A 24,161-nucleotide genomic window follows, 5' to 3' on the forward strand; every position below is an offset into this window, starting at 1 on the left:
AATAATAATGGTGGCTTAGCTATGATCAAGAAAAGATGTATCTGATCGGCTGATCATTTCATGATTTATAGAAACTCGCCAGCTTCTGCAACACTCCTAGAACTATCAAGGAACTGGCAGGGAACTAGGGGAGTTCTCATGTAATATGATATACAGTACATCATATCACAAACCGATTTAGCCGATATAAATCTCTGACATGCTTATAATCGAATAAAAATGAATTTGGATTTAGTATAGTATAATCTTGCTAAATCAGCTATAAATTGATAAAAATCGCTATGTAAACTCTATAAATCGATAAATAACTAAAATTGATAAATATGGTATATTCTGACCCCTTTGTACATTTAAGTGTAACTGATTCACATATTAACTATAATCTTCCTAGAATGCGTGGGAATGAGACTCCATCAGATTGGAAGGATCGAATTTGGGACATATTAATGGAATATAGAAAAAATCATCTTTTGACTAATTCTAATAAGAGATATTTTATCGCTAGAAAACAAACATATTTATTATATCAGTATGATGTTTGGTTTAGAATAAATATAGGAATATATTATTCTTGTAATCAGCTCGTCTATTCCAAATTAGGAAGTGGGTATGAGTATTTCCATGCATTCTTTATGGATAAGCATTGGCGTACAAATTGTACTGAAAATGAATATTGTGATATGAGCTTCGAAGACTATATGAAGCTGAAAAATAATCCTTCACCTTGCTATTTCACAAAGAAAGCAATTCGTCGATATGAGATGTGGTTGGAAAATGTATCAAATAGGATTCGACGTATCAGGCAAAAGCATAAGGTGCAAAGTAATGTAGCAAGTCTCACTATATTTATAACCATCCATATGAACAATACTTTCTCAACTCCTCCTTTTCTGAAAAAACCTGTCCAACATCAGAGATACGATTTCCAAAGGGAATCTTGGATGGATAAGCCACGTTCTTTGACCTCTCCTCCTTTGCCACCAAAGCCTGTTGCATTAATGAGTGGCTTCGAGAGATACACTATGCGACGTAGTGCAAGTGCACTAGAGATTTCAGCCTATAGATTTGAAAGAAGCCAGGTCTTGATTGATGCTGAAGCATATTTTGATTCCGTGCGGGAGATAGACTTAATATCTTTTAACTGAATATTATTAATATTATATATCTCAACTATATTTAGCCAAACATAACTTTATTTTTTTTGCGCTATATACTGTAATCTGCATACATGATCGCCTAGTATAATTGTGAAATGTATCACCTGTAGACGCTATGTATGATCTGCCTATTCTGGGTTAGATCTTCTAATCTATTTTAAAGTATTTAGATCAATGAAGCAATCTTGGGGATTCTTGATTGTGAGACATTATAACTATCAGTTTGAGAATTTCTATGCAACAGTTATCCAGCAAGCTTATAGGAATTACAAAAAAAGACCTAAATCTTTGGCAAAATGAGTTTGGGAGACGGTGAGGAATGATAGTACTCCTGATGATATGAAGTTTTTAGGTATAAAAACTGAAGGATATAATCCTTCAGGACAAATTTGGTATGAGAAATATTGCTTTTCAGCAAAAAATAGTTGGATATATAAAAAGAGAGCCCAATTATAGCAACAATTATCTTTTGCAACATTCATACTTGTTAAGAAATTATTATATCAGCAAGGCTATATAGTTATTAGAGGTACATATTGGCTTGACATGTTAAAATGGCTACGGAATTCTGGATATTATAGTATTCATAAAAAGTATAATTATATATACTTTATCAGAATTTCAGAATATGAGGCATATAAGATTAAATCATCAGAAATGAAACTTATATGCGATTCACCATTAAAATACATATATCACAGACTTAGATGATACCGTATATCATGGGTCACAATACCCTGGGTATCTTGCAAATTTTGGGCATTTTGACCTGTATCTGGGGGTATATTATATGAGTGGGTACTATACATAGGAGGGGTACAGGATTTTTAAAATACCCAGGGTACTTGCCATGTATAATATCTGGGTATTGTAGATAATCACTATGATGTAATCTCTCGTTAAGAATTTCCAAATGTATCTTATTTCTTATATCTTGATACTTTTTCAAGATATTTTACACAAAATTACTTATCTAAATACCCCTAATTCATACATAAAATGTCTTTATTTAATTTACGTGTCTTTATTTTATGCATTTTTTTTCTTTCTGCTAAAAGTAAAATGGTAGTTATTGGCAACAAGAAAAATAAAAAAACACGCAATCATTTACTACAAAAGAAACGAAAATAATGGAATGTATGGGAAAAATTAATGATAGTGCATTATTATGAAAATAATAATAAGAATATACGTGGAACTGCCAAAAGATTTGATATTCAGCCTAAACAACTGCGTGATTGGAAAAATAAAAAGGAACTTTATTAATAACTGCTTCTCATGTGGCTAAACTTCATTCAAATAAACCTGCCAAATATCCAAAATTAGAAGATGATTTATTTGCATAAATAAGTAAAAAAAAGAGCCAATGGAAATGCCATTACTTGAAAATTAATTACCAATAAAGCCATTTCTTTATCCAAAAGTCCAGAATTATTAGCAAATAATTTGGGTATTGTTGGGTTCAAATTTTCTAATAAGTGGCTTGATGGATTTCTAGGAAGATATAACCTTAGTGAACGTCATAAAATAACAGTAGCACAGCAACTGCCATTAGATTTAATTGAAAAGCAAAATATTTTTTTGAGTTATATTATGTACCTAAGAATTCACAATAAATATAAACTAAAATATATAGGCAATATAGATGAAATGCCCATGTGGTTTAATTTGCCAAACAATACAACTATAAACCAAAAAGAAGCAAAAACAGTAAGTATTTGTACAACTGGTCATGAACAATTATTATTTACAGTTATACTTGTATGTATGGCTGATGGTACGAAACTTCCTGCAGTTTGCATTTTCAAACTGAAAAATATTTTGAAAGAAAAATTTCCACACGGTATTTACATAAGAGCTAATGAAAAAGGATGGGTTAATAAACAGGAAATGTTGTGGTGGGTTGAAAACGTTTGGACTTCAAGGAACTGTTTTAGAAATCCACATTCTATGTTAGTATTAGATTCTTTTTGTGAGTATATAGTGAATTCTGTTAAAAATTGATTAGTAGAAAAAATACAAACATTGCTATGATTTCTAGCAGTTGTACATCCAAATTGCAACCATTAGACATTGCAATTAATAAGAATTTTAAATCTAAGGTAATATTATTCGATCTTTTTACTTTAATTTTATTCTTATTAGTTATTAATATTAGTAAAATTATAGGTTAAAGATCGGTATAATAATTGGATGATATCAAATATTCATGCTTTTACTCTAGCGGGAAAGATTAAAAGACCTTTTTATTTAACAGTCACAATATGGGTTAAAGAGTTATGGGACGAAGTTGATGAAAATCTTATTCAAAGATCCTTTGAAAGTTGTGGAATTTTAACAAATATTGATAGTTCAGAAGATGATTGTATTTTTGATCATGATAGTTTATTGAATAGAGATAACAATAGAGCTCCGAACAGGTCAGCCAAATTCAGGTAACCTGACCTGACCTGACCTGAAAAAAAATTCAGGTCAGGTTTATCAATTAACCTGACCTGACCTGACCCATTCGGAGCTCTATTCACGTTTCTAAATAAATAATAGGAAATATTTATTAATAAGAAAAGGTAATATCAAACAAAATAATTTAATATTTGCATCACTTCGTCAGGAATTTGCGTGCCGCCTTCTTTTATCATTTTCTACCCAATTTGCACCTCGTCTTGCATTAAGAAGTTCCTCCCGTTGGTGCTGATGACGTTCATGAATGACATGTTTAATGACGCCATCGGTCACTGGGAAGAACTTCTTATTAATTGATTTTTGAACAACCAGTATGATATTATTCACTTTTTTTCGTTGACTTTCAAAGGTTTTTTTCATATTTAGACTTTTATCGTCTGGAAGTCAGTCTATTATTTCGACTATTTCACCTAATCGTGAGATTATCATAATTGATTAGCAACAATTTGGATAATTAAAACTAATTAAAATAAAATACGGTTCATAATTGATTAGCAGCAATTCGGATAATTAAAACGAATTAAAATAAAATACAGTACTCTTAAAGCATTCCTCTGATCCCTATTCATTTCTTCGTAATGAAGAAACGATGATGAATTTGAGGATGGCGCTGAATTTAAGGATGGTGCCGATTTTGAGGATGGTGAGGATGAAGTTGATGAAGATGAAGAGGAAGAGGATGGGGATGGGGATGGAGATAGTCTGCTTCACACACTTTTTGACGATCCTGATATACCGTATTTTTGCACATATTTAGGCTTATTCAATAACCTGGTCACGTACTGGTTCTTTCGGCTCTTTGGACCTTGAGTTTCCAGATCCATGTTGAACCAGTCAATAATATTTTCTTTTGGATCAGTTACCTTCTGCTTTCCTTTCGTAACAGTCTTAAGCAGGCGAGTCAACTCCTCAACCTGCATCTGTAAAGCTACAAAAGGAAATCAGGTTAAAACTAAATCGATTTGTGATAGTTTTTTATATAACTACATACCGGATTTATTGGAATCATTATTTCTCTCATTCTGTTGAGTCGATTGGTCATTATTTCTCTCATTCTGTTGAATCGTATCATCATTTCCTTCGTCATCTTCGTCAACTAAATCAATAAAAATAGGCTTTTTGACTTTCATTATTTCACATCCTTTAGATTCGTGATATATTGAATTCAATCGCGCATGATTAACATAAATTTTCAAAATATACCACTGTTTCCCTTGTCCTGAACAATGTCAATTAAAGCAGGCTTTGTTTTTTCGTAGGTTCTGATCGTCATCTTTTGTACGTCTTAACTCAGGATCACTTTCATTAGATATCGATTGTGAAGAATAAGTAATATATTAAGAAATTAAAGAATTGATAAAAATCAACCAAATTAAATTACCCTTGTTTGGTACTACTCTGCTTATCAGATTTTCTATCCAAATCACTATCTGAATGGTGACGTTTTTTAGATTTTTTTGACTTTTGTCTTTTTTATTTTTATTAGTCATATTTGAATGTATTTACAATTTTGGTAAATTTTTATGTATAGAATAATATAGGATTTTTTTACAAAAATTGGTAACGAGCGAGAAAGAAAAAAAAAAGTCTGTCTAAAAATTAGACTTATATATATATATTTATTTAATAGTTTAAAATAAACTTTTACGAACCATTGATATTTATGATTAAACTTAAATAAATCAATTTCATCAATTTTCACCGATTAATAAATAGTATAATATAAAAATAAATTGTATCAAATTTTCGCAAGATTAATAAATTATATACTATTGATATATTTAAAAAATAAATTGTATCAAATTTTTGCAAGATTAATAAATTATATACTATTGATATATTTAAAAATAAAAAAATAAATCAATTGATATATTTAGAAATAAATTGTATCAATTTTCGCAATCTCTTTATTAACCGATTAAAATAAATAGTTTAATTTATCTAATTGTGGTAATATTCGCACAATTCAATTCTGATGTATACAATAATTAATCGCAAAGCCAATTAATCAAATTCTCTTGCGAACTAACTGATTGATGTATTTTGAGGAAATTTTGATTACAAATTGACGGATTGAAGATGATAAAATCAAAGAAAAATCACATTAATAAAAATCGTACAAAAGTTACTGATAGTGCACCTAAAACTAGAAAATTTGTCGAATGCAATTGTTTATTGCATTGTGGTGGTGATAAGTTAGTGGATCCCAGAACATTCAGAAGACATCAAGAAGAAGTTAACCGACTTCAAACAATTGCTTCTGGATCTCAGAGTTCTTCAAAACTAAAAGGTACCAGGAACGAACTGTATAGTGTAGAATCATCTCCAGATGAAAAAGGAAAAAAAAGAATTAGAGTGGTAGAGAATACATCAGATGATGATGTTGGCGATGATGATGATGATGGTGATGATGGTGATGAATCTCCCGATAAAAGAGGAAAAAGAAGAATTAGAGTGGTAGAATATTCATCAGATGATAATGATGAATCACCTCTAAGCGATAATGAACCAATGCCAGAGAGACCAGGAAGACGAAAGCGTACCAATAAGATTGACGATATGATTCCTGATGACGACGATAGTGATAGTTCTTTGACCGACAGGTCTTTAACAGAAAGTGACGATAACGAATCCTTGACAGAAGATGATGATGAGGCTTCTGAGGTATCTGGAGATGATGACTGTGGTTTAAGTGAAGATAAAGTTCCGATCGAACAATTTACAGCTCCTGATTTTGATGACTATGATTATGAATCAGATCTTAGAAATCTTGACACAAACATTGACTTAACGATTCGTGGATACTTTTGTGGATATTCAAATATCAGGTGAGATTTCATCTTCCTGATGTCGCCATCGATAAACTTATTAAATTTTTTAAGATAGTTTTATCAGATGCTGATAAATGATGATTTGAAAGATTTCCTACATCATCTTATTTGGCGAAAAAACTTTTAAAGATTGTTAAGCAAGAAAAGACATACGCAGTATGTCCAGATTGTAATACTTTGTATAAAGTTTCGGAAATTTTGACACAAAATCAAAATGTAGAGTTCAGATGTACCCATGTGGAGTTTCTGAATCATCCAAAGCATAGCAAAAGACAAGCTTGCGGAGCAAAATTAACAAATAAGGTCCCGATAGTTAAGGGATTTGCCAGAAAACCTAAAATATTATTTCCGGTACCTTCTCTAAAGACCCAAATAATATCGATGTATCAGCGCCCGGGTTTTGTAGAGTTACTTTAAAAATGGACAAATCGGGTTAATATAGCAAATTTATATACCGATATTTATGATGGAGAAGTATGGAAAACATTTCCGTCTTCCCTAGACAACCCAGATACTCGATTTTTTACAAATGAGACAGCCGATTCTAATCTTAGGATCATGATTAATTTAGACTGGTTCCAACCATTTAATTCGTTAGCTTACAGCTCTGGTGTTATCTATGGAGTCATATGTAATCTTCCCTGTGATATTAGATTTAAACAAGAAAATATGCTATATCTTGGACTTCTATCAGGACCGGAAGAGGTAAAATTACACAAGATAAATCATTATCTTAGTCCAATTGTTGACGAATTGTTAGAATTCTGGGATGGTGTTGATTTACCTTCTACCAATTTGCATTCAACTGGTAAAAGAATCCGGATGGTGGTAATTTGCTGCAGCAATGACATACCGGCTGCTAGAAAATTATGCGGTCATATTTCAGCATTAGTTGGCTGCCATCGATGCTATAAAATAGCTAACATCAACAGAAGAAAGCTTAATTACGGAGGGTTTAATGACATGACCGAGTGGTTCGTGCAAAAAGATCTAAATGAACATTGACACAATGCCAAACGTTGGCGGTTGTGTAAATCTAAGTACGAAAAAAAAACATGTTTCCGAAACTCACGTACGTTGGTCAGAGTTGTTAAGATTGCCGTATTTCAACCTGATCAGATTTCTTGTGGTTGATCCAATGCATAATTTATTTTTGGGAATCGCGCATTGGATCGTAAAAAGGTTGTGAATAGATGGCGGAAAAATAACAAAAACCTATCTTAAATTGATGGAAAAAAGAGCAAAAAAGATCCAAGTTCTGGTTGATTTAGGAAGAATACCTTCTAAAATAGCAACTGGAGAAGGATTTTCTGGATATACAGCTGATCAATGGAGGTCGTTTATTATGATTTATGCAACACCGATTATGTGGGATCTTTTGGACGAGGCTGATCGGAAAATTTTAGCAAATTTTGTAAGAGCCTGTACTTTGCTTGTTTGTCGAATTGTTAACAAAAGCGCATTGCTCAAAGCTCATTACCGACTGCACCAAGTAGCTCGTTTAATTGAGGAAAATTACGGACAGGAGAAAATAACTCCAAATATCCATTTATCTCTCCACATCGTTGAATGTTGCCAAGATTATGGACCGCTTTATTCATTCTGGTATTATTCATTTGAACGAATGAATGGCGTATTAGGTAAAACACGTTGATTGTTGAAAATCAAAATTTCTAATTGGCAAATTGGTAATGGATAAACTTATTGTTTAAATAGGTTCCCTTCCTAATAGTAAATGTACTATTGAATTAGAATTGTTGCAAATCATCGTGCAAAATTCGCGGTTAGACAGCTTAATATCTGCCCAATCGGATAATGCAAAATTGATGAATGCATTACCTTTGGTTCAATCTCGATTAACAACTGGAAGTTTAGCAGCTTATGATGGGTTTGATTTTAATGAACTTTACCATTTTATGCAAAATTTTCATCAAAATATTGATAACACGATTACTACTGGTAGCGAAGAATTTCCAGGAGAGATGCTTACTCCAAGAAATCGAGTATCGTTACCAAATGCCACATATGAACTATTGGTGAAATATTATAATGATATATACGATTAGAATTTTACATCAATTGCTGATTTAGCTTCAAGTGATTTATCGTCAGGAGATTCCAATCAATCAATCGTTGTATTACCAATCGTAACCCAGTTTGGTCGTATTCGGATTGCTGCCAAAATTTTTGGGTCAAAAAGTGCACCCTAATATCAAAGAAGTTCATATATTCTGGCCAAATTTATACAGGACAATGAGTCCATAGACATTTACCCTGGTCATGTTCAGTATTATTTCGAGCATACAGTTCAGCTGCCAATCGGTTCTAAGATGCATCAGCTCGCTTTTGTCAACTGGTATTTATAAGCACCAAATGAGAAAACAAGGTTTCATTGCAGAATCGGCAATTGGGATGATAAAAGTTGCAACGTTGAATTGTGGAAATATGATTTCCACGAATTATCTAGAAATGCCATCATGCCGATTCATAACATATACAGTCGATTCTTACCTAGCAAATTTACAGTTGGCACACGAAATCCAACTACTTATATGGCAGTCATACCAATTAATAGACAATTTCATTTGTAATAAAACAGAGTTCATTTATGTTTAAAATAAAAATAAATTTATAATTTACTAACAATCGGATTACAATTTGTTTTAAATTTATAAATTACTAACAATCGGTCACTATTTGTTTTAAAGAAAGCAATCGGTAAATTTAAACTAAAAGATAGTTATCAATCAGGTATTAACCTGATTGATACCCGATTGAAGTGTACACCAATTTCTAACTATTGAATAAATCAGGTGACCGATCAAAAAAAAAGTTACCAATCGGGTAGATACCCGATTGGTCAGCGTTTTACCTGTGAGAATTATTGTGATATAACTGCGGATGACTGCATATGAAAAATTCAAAAAATGAGTTTGACAGTTCAGGAAGATATTACCATGCATATGACTGCGTATGAAAATTTCATACGCAGTCGAAAAATGAATTAGGTGGTCCATTATTTTCGCAAATAGCTGTAAGTAGTCCATTATTTCGCAAATATCTGTAATCTGTATCAATCGGACATATGCCTGATTGGTACCCGATTGACAATAATTCGACCTGCTGATAGCTGATTGATAACTGATGGTCAACAATATCCAATCGGCAACCAATCGGTCAACTTCCAATATAGATGACAGATGGCTAATTGTTTACCGATTGTTAAACTGGCACCAATCAGTCACCAATTGGCACCAATCAGTCATACAACTGATGTGTAGCCGATTGAAGTAAATGCCTGATTGATGACCGGTTGGTATCTGAATGAATAAATCAGTAATAGATCAGCTACCAATAAGGTACCAATCAGTTATATAACCGATTGATGACCGGTATATTATATTTCGACCTGTGTTAATCCAAGCCAGCTTATGGAGAGCTTTACTTCAAATTATATAATAATAATGAAGTATGCAAATAAAAGTAATTTAAGAGGGTGCTTGACAGATTTAACAAATAATTGGGAACAAAGATTATATAGTTTGTATAAAATTATTGCTGGTCTTAATAATCTTCATAAAGAAGGTCTCATTCATTGTAATCTTCATGACGGTAATATATTATGTAATCAATATAAAAATGTTTGTATTAGTGATTATTTAGGGTCATATCAATTTGCAAAATCTTTATTAAAAAAAATAATATATATGGTGTTATACCATTTGTGGTACCTGAAGTTTTAAGAGGCAAACCCTGTACTCCAGCTAGTGATATATATAGTTTTTCTATAATTATGTGGGAATTTACATCTGGAATTCCACCATTTAATGATAGAGCACACGATATTCAACTTGCTTCAAGTATTTGTAAAGGTGAACGTTCTGAAATTATTGAAAATATTCCACAATGTTATATAGATTTGATGAAAAAATGTTGGAACAAAAACCCATCAAAAAGACCATCTGCATCAGAAATTTTAGATACTATTGAAAAATGGATTATTCTTCCTTCTAATATGAAGATTAAAGATATTAATGATGAAGAATTAAAAAGTAATATTATGAAATTTATAAATGCACCAATTGGACATAGAAATCTCATTACTAAAACTCATCCACAAGCATGTTATACAAGTCAAATACTTGGTTTCACTAGTGAGAAATTAAATGAAATTCTAGAAGAATATTTAAAATCAAAAATTTTTGAAGCGAAACAAAAAGAAGAGGATGCTGAGAAGAAACTTATTATATTAGAAAATGTTGCTGAAATTTATTATCAAAGTTCTCAAAATGAGTTAAAAGAAATGTATTTAGCATACCAAAATATTAAATTGGAATTACATACAGTCAAACCTTTATATAACGATATGTCGGGACATATATGAAATTTTTAGAAAATATCATTATATCAAAGTTATATACCAATATTTATATGTCCTCACATATAGTGGGAAAATAAAATTTTATCAGTATAACAAGTTTTTAATAGTATATCGGTATATCGAATATTGGTATATCGAGGTTAGACTGTAGTTAGTTTAAAACAAAAAAATTTTCAATTGGAACAAAATTATCAAAATTTGAGGCTTAGTTCAGCTGTACAAATTAGAGAATTTACAGAAAAAGAAAATACTTTACAGGATCAAATTATTTGTCTGCAAAATGAAAAAAATGAAAAGAAAGCCTTAGCTGGTAATTTAACTGAACAGTTGGAATAAAATAAACTAACTAACCGGCAAGTTCAAATCCAAATCAATCAGTTAGAGCAAGAAAAAATGAATCTGCAAGAAAAATTAGCCCAAACAGAAGCTAATATTCAAGAATTAAAATTTCAGCAAGAAAGCTTAATTGGACAAAAAGAGCAATTAGAAAATAAACTTAGTCAATCGCAAGTTAATTGTGAGCAGATAGAAAAAGAAAAAATGAGATTGCGTAATATGTTAGAAGGTCTCTCATAAGACCAAAAGCTTACTATTAAATTGAAAGCCAAGTTGGAAAAAGAACTTGCTCAATTAGAACAAAAATTGATCAATGAAGAACAAATCAAAGAGCAATTGACCCAAGCTTTACAGATTAAGGAAGATAAAATAAATGAATTAGAACAAAAATTAATTGGTCTTGATTATGAGCATATTAAAAAGCTGAATAATAGAAGAAAAAAACTAAATGAAGTTGAAAAGGAATTAGTAAATAAATTAACTAGTGGAGAAAATACTAAGAATATTCATAAAGAAAAAGAAGCTAAACAAAAAGAGAGAAATGAACTCAAACAGGAATTATCAAGAACTTCAGCTTGCTTCTTATAATGCCAATAGAAAAAAATTGGTTTTCAATCAAGTTAACAATTTTCTGAAAGCCAAGGGTGATTTCTTAGCTTTACGAGAAGAAGCTATTAGAAAGCTACAAAATTGTTATACTAGTAAAGAAAGAAATACTATTAGAATTACTAGAGATATGGTTAGTGTGGAAGATAAAATCTCTAAAATAAATGTTGTTAATAGGCATACTAAAGAATTTCAAAATATTCTCATAAAATATAATAATGGATTAATACAGCTGAACAAAAAGTATTACTCCTTAAAGAATATTGTTCAAGAAAATAAAGATTTGAAAATTAGTCCTATGATTAAAAATATTCTTAAGTTGGATTCTTTTAGTCTTGATAGACACAATATTTTTAGATTTGCTACTAATTCCCAAGAAGGAGCTAGAACTCAATTGAATTCTAGCATGATGGCAGAAGATATAAATTCATTAAGAAAGAATTTGAATGAATTGAAATCAGAATTGAAACAAGAAAAAAAAGAATTAAATAATTTAACAACAGACTAGAATCAACCTGATGGATTACAGTACAATTCACAAATGAATTGAAACGAGCAACTTAAGTATTTATTAAGACACATAATTTAGAATTTATTGAACATTATATATAGTCTAGTTTTAGGAATATATAGTATATATTAAATTATCATATATTTTTCATATTTTTTTATTAAATTATTTTATATCTTTTTATTAAATCATTATATATATACTGTATATATTTGTTAGTGTATTAAAGAAGTTTTAATAAAAAAACATTAAAAACTTTTTTAATATGATAGAAGAATTTTTTTGATAACAAAGTGGTAAAAATGGTTTACTTATCCTAGCCGGGTCAATAAATTGTGATTCCGAAATTTATAGTTTATATAATTGGCCAATAAAAATGATTTAACTGTTAATATCAAATGATAACTCACGTTATTTAAATTGCAAACTCAATACATACTAGAGCATTCACATTTAGTAATTTATCAAAACCCATTAATATTAATTCATCTAATCTTACTTTATATCTTAATGATGAAGAAATAATTGTCCGAAGCGTTAGCGAAGGACTATTTACCATACTGAACTAGCAAAATTTGTTTGTACCTGTCACAATCGACAATTTTATTTCCTTTTTTTTTGAATATGTATCACACGTAGATCACGTAAACACTTGCGAGTTATGTAACGCGAAGGATAATTTCCACGGTCCATCCTTCAATTATGTAACGAGAAATCATTTTTTACACTATGGAAGACAATTATTATGATTGATATATACTGAATTTGTATCTTTATCAGAAATTTTTAATTATTTATATTCAGATTCTACTTAGATTTCGTTATTTATACTCATTTTCATATTCTATATTTTATTAGGAATAAGTTTATTCCAAATTTGTAAGAAGGGGATTTACGTTCGCTAAAAAAAAAATTGGTGCTAGTGCGTTACTCCACCGTTTACACAATTATGTGATCATAATTATACCTAAATGCGTAAAAATTGTGTAATGGCAGGGATAACTAAACCAATTATGGGACTTATGTATAAATAACGGTAAATAATGGTAACATACAGTAATTTCTTTAAATCAATATAAACTTTGTAATATCATAGAGCAAACATTTCTTTTGTAAATAAAAGACAAGTATATATATGTTGTGCGTCAGATGCCGATTTGCGTCAGATGACGCCGGCCTACATTATCGGCCCAATATTGCCCAATATAATGCCTTAAGTGAGTTGGCCAGCATTACTAGGCCAGCCGTCATCTGACGGTTCTCGGCATCTGACAATAATATCATGATTTTTTAAAGATATCGCAACAGTAATTATAATAATCTTAACGATACCTTTTCAACATCTTCATGATATTAAAATTGGTAACATTTTGATATTAGAATAATATTATATTGATTTTATAATTTGATATCACAAAGATGTTGAAAAGTATCATTAAGATTATTATAATTATCTGTTAGAATTCTTACAATGGGCACCCTTACCGATTAACTATTATTATTAAAATCACTGTACCAAAAAGAAATGATAAATTTTATAATAACAAAAAAAATTATTTCATTTAATAATTCTCAAAGCATCCTGCTTGATCTTTAATAATATGTCTTAGTGCGCGAATGTGAGGCATGTTAACGTTATGTTTTTGCACATTAGTACTGCTGTATACTGACTGTATAGTACATCTGTTAAAATATATGTGCAAATTTTTTCTTTATCATACGCCAATTTATTTTATACCACACGACTATGCGCAGTTAAATCTAAATCTTTTTTTTTTTTTTTTTTTTTGTTAACCGTATTTCTTTATTTTATTAGTAATAATAACGCATCATTTTACATAATAATTGAAAGGTTAATACATTGAAATTCAATATTATACAATAATGAATCCCTTCATAACAAAGCCAAGGGTTATCTAACCAAGGCGCAAATAAACGTAAACAAAAGTTATTAAACCTATAACCTATCTATTTATCTATAAACTAAACTATACTAATTATTATTATGTATTGATCAAATTACTAATTATATTATTACCTATCCTATGTCTATTAGAACTACCTACACTAAATACGTCATTTTTAATTTTATTTTCTAAATCTATTTTTATTATTTTTTTAATTTTCTTCCTGTTTTTTGAGTTTTCTAGTTTTGTATTATCTGTTTCCTTATCTTCCGAATCATCCTCAGCGTCCCTTTTTTTCCTTTTTAGATCTTTAAATAAACCTTTTTGTTTTTCTATTTCTGTCACCTCGTTACATCTTTCTTTCCATATATGTTCTTGTATCTTCATCAAATATAGGTCAAATATGTCTCTCAAAATTTTTTTAAAATTTTTATTTTTACATACGTTCATCCATTTTTCATTAATAATTCCTCTTGTGATTTCTCTGATCATATTATGCAAAGGCATAATCATAGACCGACCAGTTGATATATCCACTAGGTTTTCTTTGAATTTCTTAATTTCATTCGAGTCTTCATCTGTCATTGCATGAACACAAATTTCCTCAATACTATCGCTAAAAAGCTTGTATTCAGTAAACACACCATTATTTTCACAAGACCATATGTGTTCCCATGTTTCAACTTCTATTATGCATCTAGGGCATTTCGTACTCTCAATACCCCAAACTTTCCTTTCATATAAAATCTCATACGTTGGTAATATTTTCAAAAAATTTTTAACTCTAAATGATCTTCTTGATGCATCTAACCTATTCGTGACATTTCTGCCTGTAGATATTTCGTTATTAATTAATTTGAACGTTTCTTTCCAATCGATCATTACATTGGCTCCATTACATTCCACAAAACAATCTTTCACATAATCCATCAAAATTAAATCGATCCTATTTATGTTGTTACTAATTTCCTTGAAACATTTTCTATATGCACCTTCTATCGCATTATAGTTCCATCTTAACGCATATTCATCTACCGCTATGTTTGAATATTTTAATACCACCTCTTTAATTGAATCTTTACATCTAATTAGTTCTTGCTTTAACGCGGGTAATTTCACACTCACGCTCTTCATTATTGTTACATCATTATCTTTTTCCTCATCAATTAATAATCTAATATTTTTTAATTCCAAAACTATATTGATACAATTTAGGAATATATAACATGGTGAGATCCCCCAATTCCCTCTGTCATCAATTTACAGAGTTGCCACATCGAACGGGCATTCCCATGGTCGAACGAACGAATAATCGAACGAACGAACAATTAAACGAACAAGCAAATAATCAACGTCATAATTAACAAACAACATAATCAACGAACAACGTACAACAACATTCTTGGTTCACGACATAAATAGCGTTAGTAATATAAAACATTAAACGATATAAAATAAATTTTACTTCTCTAAATTTTCCCCAAATTATATCCACTTTTACCTTTAATTACAAACTTCGATAGCTCTCGCTACGAATTATTACTTTTCAAAAATGTATATTTAATTCATCTTAAATTTCCATTTTATTCAATTAAAATTAATTAAGCGAACATTAATTAAAGTTTAGGGCGAACCTATTACCTTTAATTAATATTATACTTCATTAACAAATAATTAAATTTAACTTATATTTTTATTGAGTTCTGTGGATGAGAACTATGGAATTACTTTGAATTCCGTTCTCTATATATACAATTTTTATGCTACTTTCTATTCTATCTATATACTATCTTTTATGTTCTTTACATATTATCTTTGAACTATCTTTCTAATATACTATCTATATTTTAAATATGCTATCTTTTAATATGCTATCTTTTAATATGCTATCTTTTTATATATGTTCTTTTTAATATATTATCTTTTACGTTCCATCTTTATACTATCTTTTTATATTATCTTTTACATTATTTTGTGTTCTTTAATCTTTCTGACATTATTTTATATGTTCTTTTAATTCGCTTTATGTGTTTTGCTTATAATCTATCTTTTGTGGCTTATAATTATTCTTTCTTATCGTTCCTATTGTTAAAGATTGCTAAGCCGCAATTGATCGACTCTATTTATCCTATTGGTTTCTTGTCAATCATTCAATAAATATTACATCATGTAGATCATTACTCTTCCTAAATGTTTATCCTTTTCGGCTAATTATTTATCCATCCACGCCAATTCATAATTAATTTGTTCGCTCTTAATACTTGGTAATTACATTTGGTGGTTGAATTTTATCATCTTTTCGTGCTTGATATTCGACCGTTTACATTATCCCCCTCTTCGCTATTTGTGACCTCACAACTAACTTTGATAGAATCGAACTCGTGTCTTATCCATAATAACTCTAATCGAATCGAACTCGGGTCTTATCGAATACCTCTTTTCCTTTAATTACTATTTTTGGTGTAAATCTCCCTCGATCATAAAATTTCTTTAACCATTCTCCGTTTTGTGGTGTCTTTAGTATTCTTCCATCCAATTCTTTGAGTTTGTATGCTCCATTTCCAAATTCTTTGTGAATTAAATATGGTCCTTTCCATTTGTTCTGTAATTTTCCAGACCATTGTTTCTCTCTCCATGCTTCATATAATAATACTTTTTCTCTTATTTCAAATTTAGGTTTTCTAATTCCTCTTTTGTCATGTTGTTGTTTTTGTCTCTCTTGAGCTTCTTCCACATTTTCTTTCATTTTTCTTCTTATTACCGGTAGCTCCTCAATTAGTATTTTTACTCTATCAGCTAATGTTATCTTGTTTTCGTCTTTATCTAATGGTAATTTCGCTTCTCTCCCGTATGTTGCGTAAAAAGGTTTAATCTTTGTTGATGATTGCTTCTTTGTTCTATATGCAAATAATACGGATGGTATATGTTTATCCCAATTTTCTTCTCCTAATTTGGCTAATCCTTCGCATAAAGTTTTATTGAATCTTTTGACCAAACCATTTGTTTGTGGCCTATATGGTGTACTTAATCTGTGATTTATCCCACATCTTTCTACTAATTCCTCCATCATTTTATTGTTAAAGTGAGTCCCTCTATCGCTAATTATTTTCTTTGGACATCCATGTCTACAAATTATGTCTCTCCAAATAAATTCTACTACTCTTTTGCTGTAGCTTCTTTTAGTGGTGCGGCCTCGGGCCATTTTGTAAAATAATCCATTGCTACTACAATGTACTTATTTCCCTTTTCTGTCTCTTTTAATGGTCCAACTATATCTATTCCAATCATCTCAAATGGTTCATTTACCTTTATCGGCATTAATTCGTTCTTTCCTCTTGGTTTTCCTCTCATTTGACAATTCCAGCACGTTCTTACATATTCTTCTACATCTTCTTTCATATTTTTCCACCAATAATTTTCTCTTATTCTATCTAATGTCGCTTCTATCCCAAAATGCCCTGATAATTCATTATCATGCATCATGTACATCAATCCCTCGTATTCATAATCCCTGATTACTCTAAATTTGTTTTGTCCTTTTATTCTATATAAAATTCCCTCTTTTAATTCATACTTATTTTCTTCTTTGATATTGTCTATTATTCTTTTGTAATTATTTTCTTCCATAATATTTCTTTGTATATTTCCGTTCTACCTATGGCTATCTCTATTTTTATTATCTCCTCCTGTATTTCTTTAATTGATGATTCTTCCCTTTCGTTCCAATCGTCAATTTTATGTTACCTAACTTCCTGTTTTTATCCTTTAATTTGATAATTTCTTCTTGAATATTTCTTAATGCTTCAATCAATGCTTCTATTTCTGAATCCGTTGTTTTTATTATTTGTTCCATATTTTAATTCTGTACTTTTCTCCATTTTTCCACCTCTTTAAATACTTTTCTCCAACTACTATTGTCATTTTTAACTTTCACTCGACTGTATCTTTTGGTATCTTTGTACACACTCTGATTTTCTTCAAACATCTTAACCATGTCCAAATATTCATTCTTCTTTAATGTTGGGTATGATGATTTTTCCATTTTCTCTGTTTCTCTTCCAATATAATTTTTCCAACATACATCACCATCTTTTTCTAAGAATATCACTATTGATTTATCTATCGTTTCTTTCAATCTGAATATTTCTTTTTCCATCTCATGATTTCCATGTGGAGTAATTAATCCCCTGTCGAAACTTTTCGTCTTCTGATAATAATATTCACAATATGGTGATTTGTCTAAAATTATTATATCTGTATCTTCATCATATTCTAACATTCTTCTGTTTATTTGTTCCACTACTTCTTTTCTAAATTTCCATTCCGTTTCCATCTTTGGTTCGTGAAATTCATCTTTATCTTTTCTCCTTCTTTTATAAGTGTTAAATCTTACTTTTAATCCTTGCTTTTCCCATTCTTCAATTAAATTTTGTACTATACTTGTTTTCCCTAATCCATCTACTCCATCAATTATTACTATTTCTGGTTGGTCTTCTACTATTTTTAATAACCTACTTAATGCGTCAGCATTCGTATTTTCTTTTCCTGATCTATGTATTACTTCAAAATTATATTGCTGTAATTCCATTACCCATCTTGCTCTTTTTCCTTTCGGTATCTTTGCATTCATTAATCCTTTCAATGCACTGTGATCTGTTACTACTTTAAATTTTCTATCGATCAAATATTTATGAAAATGTTGAATTCCCCAAACTATTCCCAAACATTCCAATTCTGTTATCGGATAATTTTCTTCTGCTGGTAATAAACTTCTACTTGCATATGCTATCACTACTTCTTTTCCCTTTTCATCTTTTTGACTTAATACTGCACCCAATCCTTTTCCTGATGCATCTGTTATTAATAAAAATTCTTTCTTCCAATCTGGATGTCGTAATATCGGATATTGTATCAACTTTTCTTTCAATTTTTCAAATGCTTCTTGTTGTTCTTTTCCCCAAATAAAAGGTATTCCCTTCTTTCTCAAATCACTTATTGGTCTTGCTATCTTTGAAAAATTCTTCACAAATTTTCTGTAATATGAACAAAGTCCTAAAAATGATCTTACTTCTTTCACTGTTGTTGGTGCCTTCATTTCTTTTATCTTTTCTATCTTTTTATCGTCTGGCCTTAATCCATCATTTCCTACTATATGTCCTAAAAATTCTATGTTTCTTTCCAAAAATCTACATTTCTTTAATTTTATTATCAAATTATTCTCCCGTAACTTCTTTAATACTTTTTCCACATGTTCCATATGATCTTTTAAATTTTCCGAATATATCATAATATCATCAATATATACTACCACAAAATCGTTTATGTATTCTTCTAATATTTCATCCATTAATCTTTGAAATGTTGCTGGTGCATTCGTTAAACCGAACGGCATTACATTATATTCAAACAATCCTTTCGAACATACAAATGCTGTTTTTTCTTTGTCTTCTTCTTTCATCTCTACTTGATTAAATCCTGCTGCTAAATCTATACTTGAAAACCATTTTGCTTTTCTATATTTGTCTAATAATTCATCCATTCTTGGTAAAGGAAAACTATCCATTATAGTTATCTTGTTTAACTTTCTATAATCAATACAGAATCTATATTTTCCCGTTTTCTTTCCTGCTAACGTAACCGGTGAACTCCATGGACTTTTTGATTTCCTTATCCTTCCTTGTTTTAACAATTTATCCACTTCTTCGCTTATAAATTTTGCCTTTTCATCTGTTTCTTTGTATCTTCTTTGCTTTATTGGTTCTACCCCCTCTTTTATCTTTATTTCATGTTGTGCTGCTTTTGTTCTTCCTTCTATTTCCCCGTCATATTCCAAAATATCTTGGTATTCTAATAGTAATTTTACCATATTTTCCCAAATTGGTTCTTCTACTTTCCCTATACTTAGTTTTTGCATAAATTTTTCACTTGGTTCGAGCATCTTTTCCGTCTCTCTCTCTTCAGAGCCAAGACTCTCTATTTAAAATTCTGGTGCATTTTGAATACCTCTCCTTCATCGTTACTTTCATATTCTTCATCGTCCTCGCTCTCCTCACTCTCATATGCTGCTTCTCTTTCATATCCTACCGGAATCGTTATTATTTCTCCCTGTTCTTCTATTCTTAAGGTATGGTCTTCGAAATTTATTTTTGCATTATACAACTTCCATATGTCATTTCCCAAAATTAGATCCTCTTCTTCTGAATCGATTACTTCAACTTCTTTCAATATCTCTAATTCATCTTTGTATCTTAAAGTTATATTTGCCTTTCCTAACGCTGCTATCTTTTGCCCATTTGCTATTGTACATCTAAATTTACTTTTTCCAAACATAGGTATATTCAATCTTCTTCTTAATTTATCCGTTATCACGCTTACTGCTGCTCCAGTATCTATTATTACATTCACCAATTGATCTTCAACTTCTAATTCTGTTCTCATTGCTGTAGTTCTTTTTTCCTCATTTTTCATAGTTCCCACCGAGTGTAGTCAATTTTTCTCGTTTATACTTCTTGGTCTATATGTTCCTTCTCTTAATTGTTTATGATACTTAGGATTATCCTTTACCATTTGTCCAAATGTTATATTTGCTCTACAATTTTTCACGTCTCCCACAATATCATAAGGTGGTATTCCGTCAGTTAATCTTGGTATATACTCTCTGGGTTTCGTTGGTCCTCCTGCTTCTCTCCATTTTTTTAGTCCCTCTGTTGGGTCGTAATAAGCTTGTCTTTTATTGCTCCATTTCATTCCTTTTGGTCTTATTGGTCTATCCCCATTTTGTTCAGTTCGTTCGGGTATATAATTTGGTGTCATTGTACCACTTGGTATTTCTCTATCGTCCATTCTATTTCCTGCTTCTCTTAATTCTTCTTGTAAATTTCCTTCTTCATTATTATTTTTATATCCCACTATTGGATTCGTTCTTCTCGTTTGTCTTCTTTCTTTTACTGCGTTATCTTTTGCATATAATTCATTATGATAATTTAATTCTCCGTCTTCGTAATCATCGTAATAACCTTGTGTATAATATACTTCGTTATATTGTGGTTCCTCGTACCCATATTCATCATAATAGCAATCTTCTTGATCATCATATTCGTCTATCATATTTACTCTCGCATTCCCTCCTTCGGGACAGTTATTCTTATAATGCCCCACTCTACTACATCCGAAACATGTTGGTACCCTATTCTGATTTGATTGGTAACTATTCCTATTACCATTATTTAATCTCCTTCCTGTATTTGGTCGATACCTATTCCTATTATCGCTATTTAATCTTCTCTCCATATTCGCTATTAGTCTTTCTAATTTACTAATTTTTGCCTTTTCTTCAAACGCTTTAACTAATTCGTCCTCATAATTTTCGTTCAATGGTTTTGCGAACATATTTTGTCTATTATCATCTTTTCCGGTATCTATCCTTGTACTAGTTGGTTGTCCTAATGCTTTCCTAATAAATTCGTCCTTTGCACCTTCTTCTCTTACTGCTATTTCTATTGCCCCATTTAAGTTTGCTGGGTTTTGTCTTCTAACTTGATACCCTATTGTTGGTTCTAGTCCTTCAATATAAAAATCTACTTGATATTCATCTGCTAAGGCATGTCCTCTAGTTGCTATTCTTAATATTTGTCTAAATCTTCTTGTATATTCCTCAACACTTTCATTCACTTCTTGTCGAGTTTTTCTTAATTCTAGCATTTTCTTTCTTCTAACATCCTCTCTAGTAAATCTCCTTTTTATTCTATGTTTTAAATCATTATCATTATCTGCATCTACCCAATTCACTAAGTGACCTGCATTTAATTCTTTCGTTTCATTGTACCATTGTGCTGCTGCTCCTCTTAAATGTGCTGCTGCGTATGCCGCTTGTCTTATACCATTAGCTCCTGCTGTTTTTCCGACCGCTGTAAATGCTACCTCAAATTGTCTAACCCAATCACTAACATCTTCATCTTCTCTCCCATAAAAGAGTGGTATACTAATTGTTCCTCCTGCTTCATTCCCTGCATTTTCGATCCTTTCTATCAAACTTCCTCCTGCTCCTACTGCTGCGTTCAAAGTATTAGCTGGATAACCTAAAGCATTCTCTATCAATCTTTTTATTTGGTTCTCAGTTGCCATATTTAATATATTCTCTTGAAATAAATCTCGTAAATTGTAATCAGATAATTCACTTTCGTTGTCAGAATTTTTAATATTTAATGAACTATTCGTATCTGAGTTTTGACTTAAGTCGATATCTCCTCTATTTATAACATTTTCAATTTCATCTTCAAATTCTTCTTCATTAAAATTTTCAATATTTTCATCCCATACTTCATCCGGACTTAATATTTCTCCAGTCTTTTCTGAATCATCTGTATTATCTTCTTCTGATTCTTCATTATCACTCTTTTCACCACTTTCTTTACTATCTATTATTCCTGCTTGTTCTTTCAACAACTTATCTAACTTTTTCTTTAATTCTTTTTCCGACTCATTTTTATTTTCTTGAAAGATTTCAATGAATTCTTTATCTAAAATTTCTCCATCTGTATATCCCATACTAGTTAATCTTAACAATTCTTCTTCAGTTATTATTGTTCCAATATCTTCAAAAATCTTCTGTAATCTTTTTACCCGATCATTAATTTCATCGACATCTTCTTCCTCACAATCTTTGCATATGGTTTTTCCTAATCTAAACATATCGTTCATCCATCTTATTTCGCATCTTTCGCACCAGGTTGTGTTCTCATTTAACCATTTGTGCACCTCTTTTCTTAACTCTCTATCTTCTAATTCTATTATTCCCATATACCTTTCTATGAATTCTTCTGTTACCATTATTCGATTATTAACTCTGAACTTCTTCATTCTTCGAATTTCCGATACATCTATTTCGTATCCTAATTTTTCTAAGTTGTTTCTTAGTTCTATTAGTTCATCTTGTTCGTTTTTCTGCGCTTCTTTAATACATTCCCCGCATTCGCTATCCGCTTCTTCCATTTCGAACCTTCTATTACCACATTTTTCACATATTATTGTTTCTTTTTCTAACCATTCTTTTATCCTCAATTCTTTTTCCCTTTCATCCATTTCCTCTATCTCTTGAATTTTATCCATAAATATTCTTGTTACCAATATATCCATTTCTATCATCAACTTTATTCCTATCTTCCAAATGTACCTCAGTTGATCTTCATCCATAGCATTTGACCTTCTTCTCAATTCACTAAATTTCCATGATTTATCTCCTATTATTATTTCTAATTCTTCCTCAGAACTATTTTCCAATTCGTAACTTGCTGGACTATCTTCACTTTCTGAATCTTCTGGTTCTTTTGTAAAACCCCTAGTATCTATAAATATTCTTATTATCTTCTGTACCATATTCTTATGATGTTCATGAACATTATCTATTTCTACATTCTCATGTTTTATTCCTCGTATTAATTCTTTCACTTTTTCTTCACTTTCTGCTATCTTTTCTTCTTCATACAATAATTCCTTGAACTTTCCTATTGCTTCTACTTCTGCTCTTACAGCCCTAATTTCTCCTAATGCAACCCTATACCATTGCCAAAATTTTTCAAATCTTCTTTCAACATCCCAATCTTCTAAAATATATTTGTGTTCTATTAATTCGGGATTTCCAATTAATCTATCAAATACTTCGTTCTCTAGATTTCTTTCAATACAATCTCTTACGATTACTAATATAATTGTTCGTAATCCTTTCTCTTTTATTTTCGGCTGTATTCTATATCTTATTGATTCTGTTATTCTATCCATTATATCCCTACATTTTCCTTTATGTATTGTATCTTCTCTTTCCGAATTATTCATACTTAATAAATCTAATACTCCCTTAATCGTCACATCATTATATATTATTATTGCATCTTCAAACTTAAATAATGCGTCCCAAAATTTCTTGAATACTATTGGTTCATTTACTATTGGATAACATAATTCACAATTTAA

At 30.4% G+C, this 24,161-nt stretch overlaps 7 protein-coding genes across 7 annotated transcripts; 5 read left to right on the forward strand and 2 right to left on the reverse strand.

The window, feature by feature from the left end:
* Nucleotides 1–323: 323 nt before the first annotated feature.
* On the forward strand, nt 324–1,145 carry OCT59_004854 (uncharacterized protein; the record flags this gene model as incomplete). The annotated part of the gene is made up of 1 exon (XM_025329495.1): nt 324–1,145. The coding sequence occupies one exon, from the start codon at nt 324–326 to the stop codon at nt 1,143–1,145; it is 822 nt and encodes a 273-aa protein (XP_025168167.1).
* A 2,619-nt stretch (nt 1,146–3,764) lies between these two features.
* Nucleotides 3,765–4,750, reverse strand: OCT59_004855 (uncharacterized protein; the record flags this gene model as incomplete). Its single annotated transcript, XM_066137983.1, has 4 exons — nt 3,765–3,960; nt 4,155–4,322; nt 4,404–4,548; nt 4,612–4,750. The coding sequence occupies 4 exons, from the start codon at nt 4,748–4,750 to the stop codon at nt 3,765–3,767; spliced, it is 648 nt and encodes a 215-aa protein (XP_065997171.1).
* Nucleotides 4,751–5,699: 949 nt separating this feature from the next.
* Nucleotides 5,700–6,452, forward strand: OCT59_004856 (uncharacterized protein; the record flags this gene model as incomplete). Its single annotated transcript, XM_066137984.1, has 1 exon — nt 5,700–6,452. The coding sequence occupies one exon, from the start codon at nt 5,700–5,702 to the stop codon at nt 6,450–6,452; it is 753 nt and encodes a 250-aa protein (XP_065997172.1).
* Nucleotides 6,453–10,244: 3,792 nt separating this feature from the next.
* OCT59_004857 (uncharacterized protein) lies at nt 10,245–10,835 on the forward strand (the record flags this gene model as incomplete). Its single annotated transcript, XM_066137985.1, has 1 exon — nt 10,245–10,835. One exon carries the CDS (start codon nt 10,245–10,247, stop codon nt 10,833–10,835), a length of 591 nt encoding a protein of 196 aa, XP_065997173.1.
* Nucleotides 10,836–11,225: 390 nt separating this feature from the next.
* On the forward strand, nt 11,226–11,756 carry OCT59_004858 (uncharacterized protein; the record flags this gene model as incomplete). Its single annotated transcript, XM_066137986.1, has 2 exons — nt 11,226–11,349; nt 11,437–11,756. 2 exons carry the CDS (start codon nt 11,226–11,228, stop codon nt 11,754–11,756), a joined length of 444 nt encoding a protein of 147 aa, XP_065997174.1.
* Nucleotides 11,757–11,904: 148 nt separating this feature from the next.
* Nucleotides 11,905–12,282, forward strand: OCT59_004859 (uncharacterized protein; the record flags this gene model as incomplete). Its single annotated transcript, XM_066137987.1, has 1 exon — nt 11,905–12,282. One exon carries the CDS (start codon nt 11,905–11,907, stop codon nt 12,280–12,282), a length of 378 nt encoding a protein of 125 aa, XP_065997175.1.
* A 2,006-nt stretch (nt 12,283–14,288) lies between these two features.
* OCT59_004860 (uncharacterized protein) lies at nt 14,289–15,326 on the reverse strand (the record flags this gene model as incomplete). The annotated part of the gene is made up of 1 exon (XM_066137988.1): nt 14,289–15,326. One exon carries the CDS (start codon nt 15,324–15,326, stop codon nt 14,289–14,291), a length of 1,038 nt encoding a protein of 345 aa, XP_065997176.1.
* Nucleotides 15,327–24,161: the final 8,835 nt, after the last annotated feature.

The sequence above is a fragment of the Rhizophagus irregularis genome, chromosome 13 (assembly GCF_026210795.1).
Source record: "Rhizophagus irregularis chromosome 13, complete sequence".
Taxonomy (NCBI): domain Eukaryota; kingdom Fungi; phylum Glomeromycota; class Glomeromycetes; order Glomerales; family Glomeraceae; genus Rhizophagus; species Rhizophagus irregularis.